The sequence below is a fragment of the Humulus lupulus genome, chromosome 7 (genome assembly GCF_963169125.1).
Source record: "Humulus lupulus chromosome 7, drHumLupu1.1, whole genome shotgun sequence".
Classification (NCBI taxonomy): Eukaryota; Viridiplantae; Streptophyta; class Magnoliopsida; order Rosales; family Cannabaceae; genus Humulus; species Humulus lupulus.
The window spans coordinates 19,348,597-19,366,021 of record NC_084799.1 but is presented as its reverse complement, the minus strand read 5'-3'; the positions used below and the strand labels follow the sequence as shown (position 1 = coordinate 19,366,021).

The following is a 17,425-nucleotide window of genomic DNA, read 5'->3' as shown; positions in this document are numbered from 1 at the left end:
CCTTTATTAGTTTATTTTGTTTCTTTTGCAAGAAAGAATGAAGTTGCTTACACGTTTCAATTTACTTCTTTATTGAAAATGGTATCCAAGTATGCTCAAAATTCATCCGAAGTTATCCTGATTCGTTCAATTCTCATTTGAATAACATGCCGTATGATTATTTTACAAAAAAGAACACAGCAAATGGATGAAAAGGAAACCCAACCTCATGGCATATGCAACAGACTTTTCAACTTCATGATGAAAAGTCTAGCTTTACAAGCCATTAAGAGGGTCACTTTGGGCCATCCATCACCATCTGATGCTGCTACTCATGATAGAAATGGCACTAAAAGCGACCAAATAATTGAAGAAACTTTAGGCAAAACCAGAGCTTCAAGGGCCAGGTTTATGTTAGAGAACAACAATACAAAAGACCCAGACCAGAAACTCAAATCAATTCAAGGTGAGCTGAAGAACAAGTTCGAGTCGAGCGCTGTGGATGAGATACCAGAAGAAGAAAGAGAAGCAGCACCTCAACAAAAAAAGGCCCCAAAGAAAATGGTTAGTATAAATGACAGAGTCGAGGATATACACAAAATTGTGAAGAAAAGAATGAAGAGCAAATCATTTGATAAGTATAACTCGTTTGACAATGGAGAAGATGATGAGGTAAAGCCTTTGAAGTCAATTCTGAAGGTGGGCTCGCAGAGGTTCTAAAACTAAAACAGTTGATATATTTACAAGTGATCATCCTGACCTTTCTTTTATTTATTTTTGTTCAATCGTGTGTTAAATGTTGCTCATGGTTGAGCTACATGTACATAAATTTATGGTGACAATAACTTGTGCAGTAACGTCTAAAATGTTGAATGTACAAATAAATTCTCATGCTAACCTGAATTTTCAAGTACTGATTTATGTGTAAAGCAATACCAAAGTTTCTAAAATGTTGAATGTACAAATAAATTCTCATGCTAACCTGAATTTCCAAGTACTGATTTATGTGTAAAGCAATGCCAAAGTTTCTAAAACTATTATAAATACATATAACCATTACATATCATTGAGAATTTTACTACAATCACGCAGTTGAGGGATTTAGACCATCCATTAGAGTGAGTGAAACCATTGGAAATTTAGTACTATACAATCATAACATTTCAATAATCCAATTCATCAAATAAAAATTATGTTAATGGTGTCTTCATTGGTTGTCCACATGAGAAATAGAGAGCTAGAAACTTTTGAGTTAAAATATATATACATGAAGAAACAAAGGTGGGGAATATGTACAAGTTACATTATGCCTTGGAAATGCTTTGAAGGCTAAGATTTCTCTGCAAGCAAAGGTAACAGAGATATTATCGGACAAGACTGACACTACTACTGATTGACTGTGAGAAAGCCTTAAAAGTTATATATAAATGAAATTTCTCTTCTAAGTCAAGGCACCAGTGGATATCTTTTTTTTACAGCAAGTCTTAAACACGAAACTAACTACTACTCATCACTAAGTTATGCTCTTCTGACATGTTCAGTAAAAACAAATACCAACTTAATCTACCAAATGTGGCTCTATGTAAATATCGACTTAAAACTAGATAACATCTTCAATCTAATTTAATTCTTTATCTACATTTATTCTTTTATTGCTTTTAGATAGAGCTAGGTAATGTCATTATTAAAGCAAAGGTTTCTTGCAGGATCTCTTTTCCATTGCTTCTTAACTCAGAGTATACCTTCAAATAACATTATATATACCACTACAACTGTGGTTTTTTCTTTCCATACATAAAGGAGTTTGTCTATAGTATTCTTCTTCTTTTGGATCGATCTCATTCACTCAGATCCCAAACAGTTTCTTTTTGACCCCAAAAAAGAGAAACAAATGAATGAGAGACAATACCAATTCATACCATTTGGTATTTGCCAGAGGTTGTTCGAGTTGATGATGAAGCTTTTAGCCGCACAAGCTTTTAAAACGGTGACTTTGGGCCAACCAAGGAATAGTAGTTCAGACAAGGCAAGCGCTATAAGTGAATGAACATGGAAGTTTTAGGAGCCATTAATGGTTGAAACAGTTCAAGCCCTTTCGTCCCAGCACCAACTACTTCTGTATATGATAGATTATTATAGTTATAGACATATCATCATGATATGTATAGATGGAGAAATGAAGCTAGCTAGCTAAATGACCTCATTTCTCTTTGTTGCATTATAAGTATTTTGAATAATTAGTCAATTTAGTGTAATTTTTCACCCTCACTTTTAAATTTGTCTTCAAATATTCCTCTGGGTAACTAATTCTCTTAATATAAATTTGTCTCAAAACTCCTTATCTAGGGATGGCAAAATAGGGCGGGGCGGGGCAGGACATCTTTGCCCCGGTAGAAACGGAGCGGGGCAGCCCCGACCCGCTAGGAATTTAAACGGAGCGGGGCAGACCCGCCCTATTTACATTCCTATCTATCATAAAATATCACATACATAATAAAATTATTTTAGTTTTACCCATAAAGTTTTGTTTTTGTTATAAATTTGACCATACACTTGATTTTATTATTATTCATTTGTTACATATATATTTTAAAAAAAGTTATTCATCTTTTACCCCATATTTAATAGAAATTGATTACGTGAATTTTTTGTTGGCTTATATAATTGATTAAATAATTAAAAAAATTATTAAAGACAAATTATTTTTAATAGTGTATCTGTCAACTATAAGTATTAAGTAAAATATAAAAATTGGAAAGAAAAAAAAATACACTAAAAGAATTTCAAATTTATATTTTTGGGTTATTCACTTATTTTTTATTAATAAAACTAAATGAAAGCTTCTTAAAATATTTATATATGCCACAGAAATGTAAGTATTATATATAAGTAAATAATTGATGAAAATAGAGCTAAAATTTATTTTGGAGAAAACTCAAGGAATTCACAAATTTTTATATTATTTATCAATTTAATTTTTTTAAGGTAAATTATTTATTAAATAACTAATAAAATTGTGATTAATTTAAAATATTTCATGTAGTTAATTTCTAATTAAACTACATGCTCATTAATTAGTTCCCTTATTTAGGTTCTGATAACACTTTCATAAAAATAAACAATACAAAGAATATGACTAAAATCTCTCAAAGAACATGTTATCAAAATTAACAAATATTAAACTAGATGATATAATCTGTTCAAAACAAGACTTTATTTTGGTGAAGAGCATGCTACAAAATCCAATATTCCAATATGATATAAATGTTGAGAATATCAAGAGTGAAGAGAATCTAGATGAGAAACTAAGAGGGTGTTTGACACCTTAACTAAAAAACAGTTTTTTGTTTTTAAAAGCTAAAAATTGTTTTTTGAAAACAAGTTAGGGTGTTTGGCATTGTTTTCAGAAAACAATTTTTAAAAACAAAGTTACAAAAAACAGAAAATTTTGAGAAAAACAAAAATTTGTTTTCTGTTGTTCTCAAAAAATTTTTGTCTATCTTTTTTTTTTCTCATATAATTTATTTATTTATTATTATCTAACATCATTTATTGTCACATAATTTTCCCTGTCATTAGTTTCTCTCTTCAGTTTCTCTCACATCACTTTCTCTCTCATCACTTAATATATCCTCATTTTATCTCTCATCATTTTTTATCTCTCGTCATTTCCTCTCTCTACTTTCTTCATTTTCTTTCTCATCACATTCTCTCTCATTTTTTCTTGGATCAATTTCTCTATTCTCAATTTCTATTTCTTCAAATTTTCTCTCCTTACTTTCTTACTTCTTATTTTTCATCATTTTTTTCAAATTATTTTATCTCATTTTTTTTTTTGAAAGAAAGGAAGAGATTTATTCAATCAAACTAAACCAACCAGTACACACTGCAAAAAGCAGCTACCAAACAGTTACAAGTTGTTTAAAGACAACATTACAATTTTTTCTTTAGCATTCAGCTTTGAATTATAAAGTTGAGCTCTAATTTGGACAATTTTCTTCACTTGGTCACAAATAGAACCAACCGAGCCACAAATATTTTCAAATACGCACCGATTCCTATTACACCAGATCAGATAGATCACTGCAGCAACTGTGACCACATTCAGCTCCTCAACAAGGTCTTTCAAAGGCTTCGGGTCCATATTTTGCAAATCAGCCAAGCTCTTCAGCCAAACCAACCAACCAAACCAACTCATAATCTCATCTATAACTTTCCTTGAAAAGGTACAGCAAAAGAAAAGATGAGAGTGTGATTCAACATCAAGCTCACAAACCGGACAAAGAAGGGAGTCTATAGGCATAATCTTCCCAATTAAATCTCTAGTCAAGAGATGACAGTTTATAGCTTGCCAGAAAATAAATCTGTGCTTCGGGACTGTGCATCTATGCCAAACCATCTTATGGTACTTAACTTTTTCATGACTTATAAGAGAGAGATAGAATTTTTTCACCTTGAATCTTCCTGACGAACCAGCCTCCAAAAGAGCTTGTTTATCAATGCAACCTCTAAGCTTTAACATCTTTTTGAAATACCAACTTGCATCCGAAATTGGAGTTACAAACCAGAAGTCCACATTCTTCATATAGATAACATTAACCCAACGAACCCACAAGCTATCTTGTTTAGTTGAAACAGCCCAAATGTACTTAGACATCATTGCAATTTTCCACTTCTTTCCTTCTCGAAAGCCCAAACCACCATGGTCCTTTGGCAAGCAAACATGCTCCCAAGAACAAAAGTGAAGTTTACTTCTATTCCCATTACAACCCCAAAGAAAATCTCGACACATTTTATCTATAAGCGTAGTGATTTTCTGAGGAAGAATGAAGATTCCCATCCAATAGTTTCGGATACCCAGCAAAATAGAATGAATGAGTTGACACCGTCCAGCAAAAGACAGGTGCCGAGAAGACCAACCATGCAAATTCTTTCGAAACTTGCTAAGAATTCCTTCACAATCCGAAGCTTTCTATTTGGTTGGACGAAGATTGACTCCCAAATACTTCAAGGGGAAAGACCCTTCGGCAATCTTTGAAAGTCTAAGCAAATCATATTTTGTTTCATTTTTGATTCCACCAAAGTAAATTGAAGATTTGGAAGCATTGGCTGATAACCCTGTGGCAGCACCAAACTCATCAAAAGCCTCAAGTACAAGCTTCAAAGAGGTACCATTTCCTTTACAAAAAAGGATAAGGTCATCCGCAAAACACAGATTAACAAGGTTGAGAGATTTGCACATTGGATGAAACCCGAAGCCCTTAGAGAGAGAGGCTTGAGAGAGCAACCTAGTTAGATACTCCATCACCAACACAAATAATAAAGGAGAGATGGGGTCGCCTTGACGAAGGCCCTTCTCGCCCTTGAACGAGCCATGGACTCTACCATTGAGCATCAACGTGTATGACGTGCCTCGAAGGCAAACCATGATCCAATTGATAAACTTTGTTGGAAAACAGAGACCATGAAGAATGTCTTCAACAAAATCCCAATCAACCGTATCATAAGCCTTGCTCAAATCCACTTTTATAAGGCACCTAGCTGAAATATTCTTCCTCGTATAGCCTTTAAGCAAATCCTGAAAGATCAAGATGTTGTGGGCTAGAAGTCTATTTTTGATGAAAACCCCATGATTATCATGAACCAAGCAAGGAAGCACCTCACTTAATCTGGAGCAGATCATTTTCGAAATACACTTGTACAAAGTGTTGCAACAGGCAATAGGCCTATAGTCAATAGCCGTGGAAGGAGAATCAATCTTTGGAATCAAAGAAATCACCGTTTTGTTGAGCTCATTCGGAATTAGCCCCCCTTTGAAAAAATCTAAGATTGCATCAGCTATTTCATTACCAATCTCAGACCAAAGCCCTTTGAAAAAACCTGCTCCATAGCCATCTGGGCCTGGACTTTTAACCGAAGGAATGCTGAACAAAGCATCTCGAACATCTTTCCTCGAGAAAGGTCTTACAAGCTGAAGTTGTTGCTTCAGATTGAGCCTTTTGCCAAGCTTTAGACAATCCATGTTCAATGTTTTCGTAGCTGAGCTCTTGCTGCCCATGAACTTCCTGAAATGACTTAGAAAGTGGTTAACAACCAGATCATAAGAATCAATTATCTGCCCATTCTCCACAAAGGTTGTAATTCTATTTTGATCTTTTCTTTTCTTGAGGTTAGCATGAAAGAATTTTGAGTTTTCATCACCATATTTGAGCCAGGTGATTTTACTAGTTTGTTGTAAATAACTAGCATACCGTTTGTTGACCATTTCAAAGTGCCTTTGAGCCTCTTTTTCAGCCATAATAAGACTCCCATCAGTAGGATTTGCTGCTGAGTAATTTTGAGCCATAATAAATTGATCTTTAGCAAGTTGAAACTCCATGGGTATGACCCCGAGCTCCCTCCTGTTAAACTTTTTCAAGCAATGTTTAAGTCTATTCAGCTTGCCCATAATGACATTCAGCCCTCTACCAATGATAGGCCTAGCCCAACAATTAAGAACCGTTGACTTGTACTGATCATGTTCCTGCCAATAATTGAAATATCGAAAAGGTTTTATACCAGCAACATCTATCTTCACCTTCTTAACAACACAATAACAGTGATCCGAACAAGTATCCAAAGTCATCATCGCTTCAGTATCCGGGAAACAATCAACCCAACTCTCATTTTTGAAGATCCTATCAAGTTTAGAGTAGATCCTAGCCCCTTGGTCATGTTTATTAGACCAAGTAAACTGGGACCCAGTGCATTTCATCGCATCCACTTGGCCCAGAGCAAGCCACTTCTGCGCATCTTCAGAATCATTTTGAGTTACCCGTTTACCACCTATTCGGTCATCACCAGCAAACATTGCATTGAAATCTCCAAGGACGAGCCACGGTTGGTGAACACTTCTGAGACTAGTCAAACCATCCCAAAGCACCTTCCTTTCAGTTATGGTATTCCTACCATACACTGCAGTAACAAAAAAAACAGAGCTCAAACCAGTAACATTGACCCTACAATGGATAAATTGCGGGTCTTCTTTTATTATCTCGACTTTAACAAACGATTTTTGCCAAATCAACAATATCCTCCCCTCTATAGTAGAACTAGAATAAAAATCCCAATTTGGGAAGTTATTCAACATCATCTCACTCACTTTGTTACCACAAACTTTGGTCTCCAAGAGAGCCCCAAAACCCACCTTATTCAATCTACAAAGATCCAAAATAGATCTTTGTTTATTGACTTTGTTCATTCCTCTAACGTTCCAACTCAATACGTTGCACCACTCCATTAACAATAACATCAGAAAATTTAGTGCCATTCCCAACCGCTTGCTCTTGAAGAGCATCATAAGGATTACTTGTGGAAGCCACAACAACCACTCCTTTTGCAATTTTGGCCCCTGTCCTCTTTGGAGTAATCCAAACCCCTTCAATATCCCCTTTTTTAGCATCAATATGCTCCAAAACAGTTTTCTGCTTCAAAACATTATCCTCTTGCTGCACATGAACCTGTGTCTGGTTTGTAATCTCCATAGAGGGAACAACTAAGTTAGTAGCCTCCTTCCCTGCTGTCTCATCATTACCCTTTAGCACTCCAGGATCAATCTTGCTTTCATCATTAACTAAATCAGCAGTCACTGTCTCTTTACCTTTTGCTGGTTTGGATTTCCTAACCCAAGTCCCACCCTTCTCTTTAGCACAGTTACTCACATTATGTCCAAGCATATCACACGCAACACATTTGGTTGGGAGCCACTCATACTCCACCATTTGTTCCACCAATTGATCCCTTTCGTTAATGAAATTAACAAACAGAGGCGGCTTATCTGAAATTTCAACATCAACCAAAACTCTAGCAAATTTAACCATCGATCGATCTCGAGTGACCTTATCGATCATTATAAGCTTGCCAATAGTACTAACAATAGCACTAAGGCTATTTCTACCCCAGTATTGAAGGCCCAAACCGTTCAAAAGAATCCAAATGGGGACCGATCGAACCATTCGGGCTGTATCCATATCACTTGTCCATGGTCGCACCACAACCGACTTCTTGTCAAAGTGGATCACTCCCGTTTCAAGAACCAAGTCTCTTGTTGCTTCATCACGGAAGCTAACCAACGTTAGGCCAGAATGCATTCGAACAATCCGGTCTACCCCCAAATTCCCCCAAATTCTTTTGATAAAACCTTCGAAAAATCTAAACGGAGGGTTCGCACCCAGAACAACACAAACTACCGAGCTTTGCCAGAAAGATGCTTCAACAGCAACTTCATCAGTATCAATTTTTGCAATCAATTGATCCCCATGCTTCATTGGTTCAGTAAAATCAAGCTTGGTAGAAGGGGTACACACCTGATTAGCCTTGAATTTACTCCATAAATCCTTGGCTGAGTTGTAGAAATTAGAGCCCTCCACCGTCCCCTTGTTCTGAGATTCCACACCTTCAACTTCCTCTGCCCAAAGTTTCCCTCCAGCAACCAACTCTGTAACCATCTCATTTGTCTCGACATCAAGCTGGGTCTGAGAATCGTGGAAGATCTCAGTCGGAGTCGATGTTTCCACCGGTGCCTGGATTGAAGGGACCTCTTGTGCCATTGCTACCGTCGATACCCGCCCGATGACCTTCAGATCTAGCTTCTGAAACTCCTTCTTCTTCCGCCCCGTGGAGAGAGAAGAGAGAGAGTCGCACGCTTACGTTTATCTTTTCAAGCCTCTTAAATTATTTTATCTCATTATTTATTACAAACTTTTAAAATATTTTTCTCTTTGTAAATATATTTGTTAATATTTTATTTAAGATTTGAAAAAAATAAAACTAAAAAATTATTTTTAGAAAACATTAACCAAACACATTTTGTTTTTTGAAAACTACAAAAACAGTTTTTTGTTCTCATTTCTGAGAACACAACTTTGAAAACAAAAACATAAAATAATGCCAAACAAGCCCTAATATTTGTTTTTCTTTTAAAAAAACAATTATTTTTATTTGATTAATAAAATAGACAATACAAAGAATGTGTACTAAAATCTTTCGAAGAACATGTTCTCAAAATTAACAAATATTAAACTACATGATAATGTTCATAAAGCAAGACTTTATTTTGGTGAAGAGCAAGCAATAAAATCCAATATTCCAATATGATAAATGTGAGGATATCAAGAATCTAGATGAGAAACTAACATATTTTTTTTAAGAAATATTTATTTGATTTTAGGGTAGTTATTAATTTTGAATTCCTTTCCAATTCTCTTGCACTCTCAATATATAGAAACTTTATTCATAAAAATATACCTAAATTAAAATTACATTTTTTTGAAAGAAAATTAAAATTACACTACTCTTCTAAATAAATTAGATGTAACGTCCCAAATTCAAATATTTTTTTTTATTCAAAATAATGTAAAAACAATGTTTAAAATATAATAAAGTTAGATTTATGATGAAAAAAAAAACCCATAATAATAACAATATAATAACCGTATGAATAGAAAACAATGGGTTATACTATTTTAAGTCTTTTCTATTTTTATTTGATACCAAATTGTATCTTTAATTTTAAACAATTACAAACAAGATTCTTTGTGTTTATAAATTATTAAAAAAAATATCCTTAACTAAAATTGAAATAAAAATAAATTAAAAAATAGTTTAGATTTCCTTGATATTTTATGTGACAATTGATTTTGTGGGAGGAGAAAGAAAAAAACAAAAAAGAAATAGTCTAACTTGTTGGGTTGAGTTATTAATTTACAAAACAGTTTATATCTTTTTGTACTCTGAATCCTATTTCATTACAATGTGTTTTAATAAATTATTTTTTATACAATATGTTTTATAAAATTGTTTAAATAGACTCTTAAATCCAGTTTTAATGAAGAAGAAATTGAATATGACAACACAGTTGTTAGACAGAATGATTGTATTTGGTGAATTATTTGTGATTTTAGTTAAAAAAAACTTTCACCAAAATCAGGTTTTTGAGTCTATTTGAACCATTTTACAAAATATAAGATCTTAAAAATAATTTATCAAAATACAAAATCCAAACAAGTAATGGAACAAAACACGTCAACATGATCCAAAAGGTATAAACTCTTTACAAAATATATATTTTCTTATTTGAAATATATAGTCGAAATTAATATTAAAAAAAACCCAAAATTAAATAATTACAGTATATTATAATTAAATAGTTATATTTGATGGACATAAGATTATTAATAATCTTATATAGGGCGTGTGTAATTGCATATTCTAATAATTACACTATTATTTTATTTTTTTTGTGAGGAATAACTTTATTATTATGGAGATTGAAATGATAAAGTGTACAAACTGGAGGAGGATAATCCTCTACCCAATATCAACTCTTCGTCTAGCCAAAAAGCATGTAAAAATGCTCTCGAAAATTTAGACAAAGAAGTTCACGTGAGGTAATCAAACATAACTGTTTTAAAACAACTACAAAATGGATTTAAACGGAAGACAACAGAAAAAGTAATCTCAATCAACTGCCCTTGATAATACCAATGCTTCAATTTGGAGGTAATTACACAATTATTTAACATACAATACAAGTTGTGATTGGATGTAAGTGATAATTACTTATAAATTCATAGTGTGATGTTTGATAAAATAGTTAATAATTACATATAAAAAAGAATATTATACAATAAATATTATTTAAAATTGATAATATTTAGTAATTACACCCAATTTTCAAAGGGTGAAGAAAATTAATAAGTGTGGTAGTCACAAATATGCAAACTCACGTAATTACTCAGAATTTACAAAGAGAAATTATAAGAAATGGCCCAAAATAAAGCCATCAAGAAGCTAATGTCTTTATTTTTAAAATTGTAGATAAATGACCCTTTTACATTGTTGATTATCTAAATTGCCCCTTTTTATAATTTATTTATTTATTTAGGATTGTATGACTTTAATATAGTAGTATATGTATATTAGTTTTGTTTAATTAGTTTTTATTTTAAAGTTATATTTATTTTTTAAGTTTTTTATAGGTTGTTGGTATATTATTTTCCAATTAATGTATATGTTTTTTGTGGTATGGTATATAATTTTTTTTTTTGTGATATTTAATTTCTATTTTATTATACATAGTGGTAGTATATAAATTTGTATCATGGTATATACATTTTAATGGTAGTATATAACTTTGTTAGCATAGTATATACATTTTTGAGTAATAATTTTATAAGTTTTGATGGTATATTATTTTTCAACTCAGTATATATATTTTGTGGTATGGTATATCATTCAACAACCCATAAAAAACGAAAAAAAATCAAAATAGCTTTAAAATAAAAACTAATTAAACAAAACTAATATACATATACTATAATATTAAAATATTTAGAATAAAATAGTAATTTGTTAAAGGGTGTATTTGGTAATATGTGATATTAAATAGATGATTAGGCTATTTTACTACAAAATTAAAAACATGGACATTTACTTACTTTCACACAACATTAAGGGTCATTTTGCATCATGCCCCAATTTACAAACTCACTTATTCTTAAATACATCTTAACAAAGAATCATTAATATAGCCCATACAAAATGAGTCCAATGGACACCTAAAAAATTATGTTTATGGATGCTAATTATATAATATAATATTGATTAATGCGCATATTAATATTAATAAACAGTAAATTATTATATTTTATATATAGTGTTTGGGTCACTAACAAAAGGTCAAAATGGGTGTTGCTCATTTCTCTGCCTCTGGCTCTGTCTCCAGTGATATTATGTATTCTTCTACATTGCTATCAAAGTCATCAATAAAAGCCTCTCTTGTGTTCAGTCTCACCAACCAAGTCTTTCAGACCCATCTCCCAAAATCCACTAACAAAACCTTCCATTCTTCACAACCTCTGCTTCTCAAGTCTGGGAAAGTTAGAGCAATGGAGACCCAAGAAGGAGTTTCCTCGTTGGATTTTCATGGGATTGATCAGAAACTTGTTGACAAAATGATATACGACGCTCTTGTTTGGAGCTCACTTCATGGGCTTGTTGTCGGTGACAAATCTGTTCAGGTTTGTCGTCTCTCTCTCTTTTCTTTTTGATTTTCAACCTTTGATTGCTCGTGGAGATTCATGAAATTAGATTGTGAGTGTTTCCCTTATTTGAAAGTTGATCAACCTTAGCATATAATTTAACAAAATCATATCTTTTGACTTTTTTTGTATTTTTGAGAGAGGCTCGTTCAAGAAAATGATATTGTCAATATTTAGTTATTACTTAAAGCTAGTTGTTTGTTTTTTGGAACCATTTTTCTTATTATCATGTATTAAAGCTACGATTTTTGCTTGTAAAATGTCGATATGATAATGAATCAGATTTGTAGACAAGCATATGTATATCATTTTCAGTTATCGTGAAATTTTATGCAATGCATTGACTTGTAAGTATAAACTTGATTTTGATGTTGGGTCCTTATCTTGTGCAAGGACAGAGATCAGGAAAAGTACCTGGTGTTGGCATGGTTCATGCCCCGTTTGCTTTATTGCCCATGCCATTCCCAGAAACTCACTGGAAACAAGCATGTGAGGTAGCTCCAATTTTTAATGAGCTCGTAGATAGAGTGAGTTTGGAAGCAAAATTTCTGCAAGACTCACTATCCAGGTTCTCTCATTCACCGAGTCTCATGTGTATTCATTTATTATTATCTTTATTCAAGATTGTGTTAATTTTGTAATAGGCGTTTTGCATTTGTAGTAGCTCTTTTATATAAACCGCTAAGCTAAGCTAAGCTTACTTCGCTTCTTGAAGTAGGAAATATTTGTCAGTTGATATTAACATTATCATGTTAATCAAATCGCAGAACTAAGAAAGCGGACGCCTTTACGTCGAGACTTCTAGATATTCACTCGAAGATGCTTGAGATCAACAAGAAAGAGGTAATTGTATTTTTAGTAAACTGTTGAAATCTGAAATGCACCTAAGACTTGTTGGGGATTTAGTTGATTGTGTTTGGGTTTCATGGTCATTTTGTTTTGGTCTATGTGCAATGCTGTTGTTCCAGTTAGTTGCAAGAATATATTTTTTTAAGGTACAGTGATGGAATTCATCCGAGAATTATGTGGCTTCTGAATTGTGCAGATTTGTTCATTTTATTTGTCTCATCTCGGGTTCCTTGAGGTGGTTCATCAGTTGAACATGAAAATTTTGTAACCTTTTTAAATCACTTACACAGGAAATACGTTTGGGTTTACATCGATCAGATTATATGCTTGATGAACAGACTAAATTTCTCCTCCAAATAGAGATGAACACGATTTCCTCTTCATTTGCTGGTCTTAGTAGTCTTGTCAGTGACCTTCACAGGTGAAGTAGCATTTAGGATTAGGAGAGCTCTTAAAGGCTATCATTTAGTTGGTGGTTTGGTATTTCTAATTATTATGTGTTCATCTTCCAGGAGTTTACTTGATAATTATGGAAAGCTTCTTAACTTAGACTCCAAAAGAGTTCCTGGTAACACTTCTGTTAGTCAGTTTGCAAATGTATTGGCCAAAGCTTGGACCGAGTATAACAACCCCAGGTTAGATTTGATAAATGCTTGTCTTCCTTATTTTTATTTTTTTGGTTGTAGCTTTTACTGAAGTTTGTATGGAAAGTTAATTCCAGAGGTGGTTTGTTTCCCCAGGTCCGCAGTTATGGTTGTGGTCCAAGCAGATGAACGTAACATGTATGACCAACATTGGCTTTCTTCAGTGTTGAAAGAAAGATATCCTTTTCTATTACAAGCTCATGTCTATGTACCAGTAGTATTTGTAAGATAAGATACAATTTTGTAAAAATAAATGTATGGGGTATAAGATTGATACTGGTAGATACTGTAGTGCATGCCCAATTTATTCTTCTTTAACAGGAAGAGAAATGGATTGGTGAGTTGAAGAGTGGGGGAAGGGAAATAACACTTCTATGCTTCAAAGTTATAAAAAAAAAAGATTTTTTCAATTCTTATTTTTTTTTAATTTTATTCTGGATGAGTTATTTTGTCGAGCTTATTAGTGGAAGGGTATGTTCCTCAACTTTACGACACACATAATATTACAAGTATTCGGAAAACTTTGGCTGAAATTGATGCAGAAGGGGAACTTCAAGCTGATGGGTCACTGATCGTGTATGTGGCCTTGACTATGGAAAATTAATGTCTTCGCTATGAATGTTTAGACTACCTCTGTTATTTCTGACTTCAATGTTGTTTTTTCCCCCTCTTCTTCTTCTTTTACTATTTTTTTGTATATCAGAGATGGCCAAGCAATTTCAGTCATATATTTCAGAGCAGGGTATGCACCCACTGACTATCCATCTGAATCAGTAAGCAATTTTCAATTTAATTTTTATTTCATGGACACATGCCTTGCTTATTTTACCAAAAGAACTTTTGTTGTATCATACAAATGCTTTTTCTTTCAGTGTGAGTTCTTTGTCATAAATTGGCATCAGGATATGGTGTCTGCTAGCTCAAAATGTTGTTGTCTTATTTGTAGGAATGGAGCGCTAGGCTACTGATGGAGCAGTCATCTGCTGTCAAGTGTCCATCAATATCTTATCATTTAGTAGGTACCAAGAAGATTCAGCAAGAACTTGCAAAACCCAATGTGCTTGAGAGGTACATAGCTTTGGTTTATACTTTATACTGTCCTAGTAGTCAGAAAGTCATTACTTAATTGATACCAGTGGTAGCAACGAGCTGAAAAGATGATTAAATGTCTTAAAGTATGAAACAAATTGAATGGTGTTTCAAATGGTAACAGAATATGTGACTTGTGGTTTTGAAGGCATTCATGCTCATAGCTCAATGAATTGATTTTTTATTTGTATATGTATATATTTATTTATATCATGTAATTTTTTTTATCCTTTTACATTCTTCTAGACATATGGTCTTAGAACGAGGGTCAAGAAACATGATGGAATGCTCACAAATTTAAATGTGATTGGGTCCTTTCTATCTGAGCCTGCCAGCTTATCTGCCATTTAGAAGATTTAGTAAATGATTCTGGTTTTCATGTTGAGCAGCTGAGGAGTATTTATATGTTCAGATCACTAAGCTACAAGCTTTCTGTGTTTTGTGAGAGCAGGTTTCTTGACAATAAAGAGGACATTGCCAAATTGAGAAAATGCTTTGCAGGTCTATGGAGTTTGGACGACTCAGATATCGTTAACAAAGCCATTGAAAGACCAGAATTGTTTGTGATGAAACCCCAAAGAGAAGGCGGAGGTACTAACTTTGCGTAGCCATTTTTTTAATTGAAGTCTTGTTTACTAATCAGTCATTGTTGAAATTCAGGAAATAATATATATGGCAATGATGTGAGGGAAGCGCTTAAAGCATTACAGAAGGAAGGAACTGAAGAAGATGCTGCTTACATCCTTATGCAGAGGATATTCCCTTCTGTCTTTTCCACATTTTTGCTGCGAGATGGCATTTGTCATAAAGATGATGCTATATCAGAGCTAGGCATATATGGTGCTTACTTGAGGTATATAACTAATGCTTTCAAGCAAATCACCAAATATATAGTATAAATATAAACAAAGATGATTCTCCTTGTACGAGATCATTGAATGAGAAAGACCAGATATATAATATAATTTCTTTTGCACAAAATCTCATTGCTATGCCATACATTTCAGTTGAGAATGTATTTATTTGATCTTATTGGATTGGAATATGATGCAGGAATAAGGAGAAGGTTATCATCAATGAGCAATGTGGTTATCTCATGCGAACAAAGATATCTTCATCAGATGAAGGTGGGGTTGCAGCAGGATTTGCAGTTTTGGATAGTTTATATTTGACTTGAGGAAGCCTTGCCATCATACTAGTTGCTGCCAGTTATTAATAAAAGAAAGCCAAAGAAATTCTGATCAACCATAAACACATCATTTGTTATGCTCATTGTACAATGTTGGAAATGAGAGTTAAACTGTCAAGAAATGTTGGATAAAGCAGAATGAGCTTCTTTACTGTTTTCTTTTCATGTCTTCTTCTTTCAAATGAACCTTTTTTGCAAATTCATGTATGTTAAATGAAGTTGTGATGATAAAATTGTTTGAGATGGAAAAGGGGAATCTCTAACGAAAAATAGCTTGTGAAGTCCAAGCCAAGCCACTTATGCTATTTATTTTGTTGTCCTTTTAATCAACACAACTTTCATATGTTTTATTTGTTAGTTTAAATGTTGATTTTTTTTGTCAGGTAAAATATAAACTGACATTGCAATGCATTACTGATAAAATTATAAACATATCTCATATTTTATAATAATGATGGAAAAATAAAATTAATTACAAGCATATTACTGATTTTTTTTTGGATGGGCTAAAATAAAAATAGCTCTAAATTTATATATAAAATTATAATTAAAAAAATTATTGGAGCTGTCCCAAATGAAAGCAAAAAGTAACAACCATGTAAGAACTAGTTCTTGTTCTATTTCATTTTTCAAGAAACTGTCACAATGTTAAACAGTTCCTAAAAAGAACCTTTAAAGAGTTGTTCATTTTTAATTTGCAAACAAAAGAATAATCACCATATAAGGTAACTCTTTTACTGAACAGTGAACATCGGCAACTTTTAACCTTTTTTTAGGTATGGTATGAATGCATTGAACATTGACAAATGAAATGTGCATAGGTAATCTCATTCTCTTCCATTGTAAAAAACTTTATTTAAATTTTTTTTGTGTATTAATATAGCTGGAATAAAATTAGGTAGTGTTTGGTCGAAGAAAATAGACATTAAAAAAAAAATGGAATAAAAAGTGGCTGGATTATGTTGTTTGGTTGACAAATAACAAAGTGAATAGTTTTTCAATGGTTGATTTAATGGAAATAGTATCGTAATGTTGAAAATAAAATGTGAGTAACCAATTACTATACTAGAAAAAAATGAAAAATGAAAATCAAGAATATATCTCTTCTATATGAAAAGTGCGTAAATAACATAAATTTTTAATTTTAATGATTTTTTTTTGTTAATTTTAATAAAATATTACAAATATTTGACGAAATATATCTTTAAAATTTATTAATTATATTAATATAAATTTAAATATTATAAAATATCATTATTATAATAATATTTAATACAAAACTAGATAAATAATAATTATATTAATATAAATATTATAAAATATCATTATTATGATAATATATAATACATAATCTTAATTTTTATTATTTATATTTATAAAGAAAACATATTTTTTTTATTATTTATGGTTTATACTTTTTGAGACCCTATGTTTTGTAAAATTGTTCAAATAGAACCCGAAACCTGATTTTGGACAAAGTTTTTTTAATTGAAATCACAAATAATTCACCAAACTAACAATTTAGAATAAAAATAAAACCATTCTACTTAAAAACTGTGTTATTATATTCAATTTTTTCTTAATTAAAATTTAGT

General features: G+C 32.3%; 2 protein-coding genes across 2 annotated transcripts; both read left to right on the top strand.

Moving 5' to 3' along the window:
• The first annotated feature begins 24 nt into the window (after positions 1-24).
• Positions 25-832, top strand: LOC133790869 (uncharacterized). The gene has a single exon (XM_062228698.1). It carries the CDS (start codon positions 154-156, stop codon positions 697-699), a length of 546 nt encoding a protein of 181 aa, XP_062084682.1. The 5' UTR covers positions 25-153; the 3' UTR covers positions 700-832.
• A 10,864-nt stretch (positions 833-11,696) lies between these two features.
• On the top strand, positions 11,697-16,135 carry LOC133790865 (glutathione synthetase, chloroplastic). Its single transcript, XM_062228688.1, has 12 exons — positions 11,697-12,038; positions 12,458-12,627; positions 12,827-12,902; positions 13,199-13,329; positions 13,421-13,543; positions 13,649-13,730; positions 14,049-14,128; positions 14,256-14,325; positions 14,499-14,620; positions 15,093-15,232; positions 15,302-15,494; positions 15,695-16,135. The coding sequence occupies exons 1-12, from the start codon at positions 11,703-11,705 to the stop codon at positions 15,816-15,818; spliced, it is 1,647 nt and encodes a 548-aa protein (XP_062084672.1). The 5' UTR covers positions 11,697-11,702; the 3' UTR covers positions 15,819-16,135.
• The last annotated feature ends 1,290 nt before the right edge of the window (positions 16,136-17,425 follow it).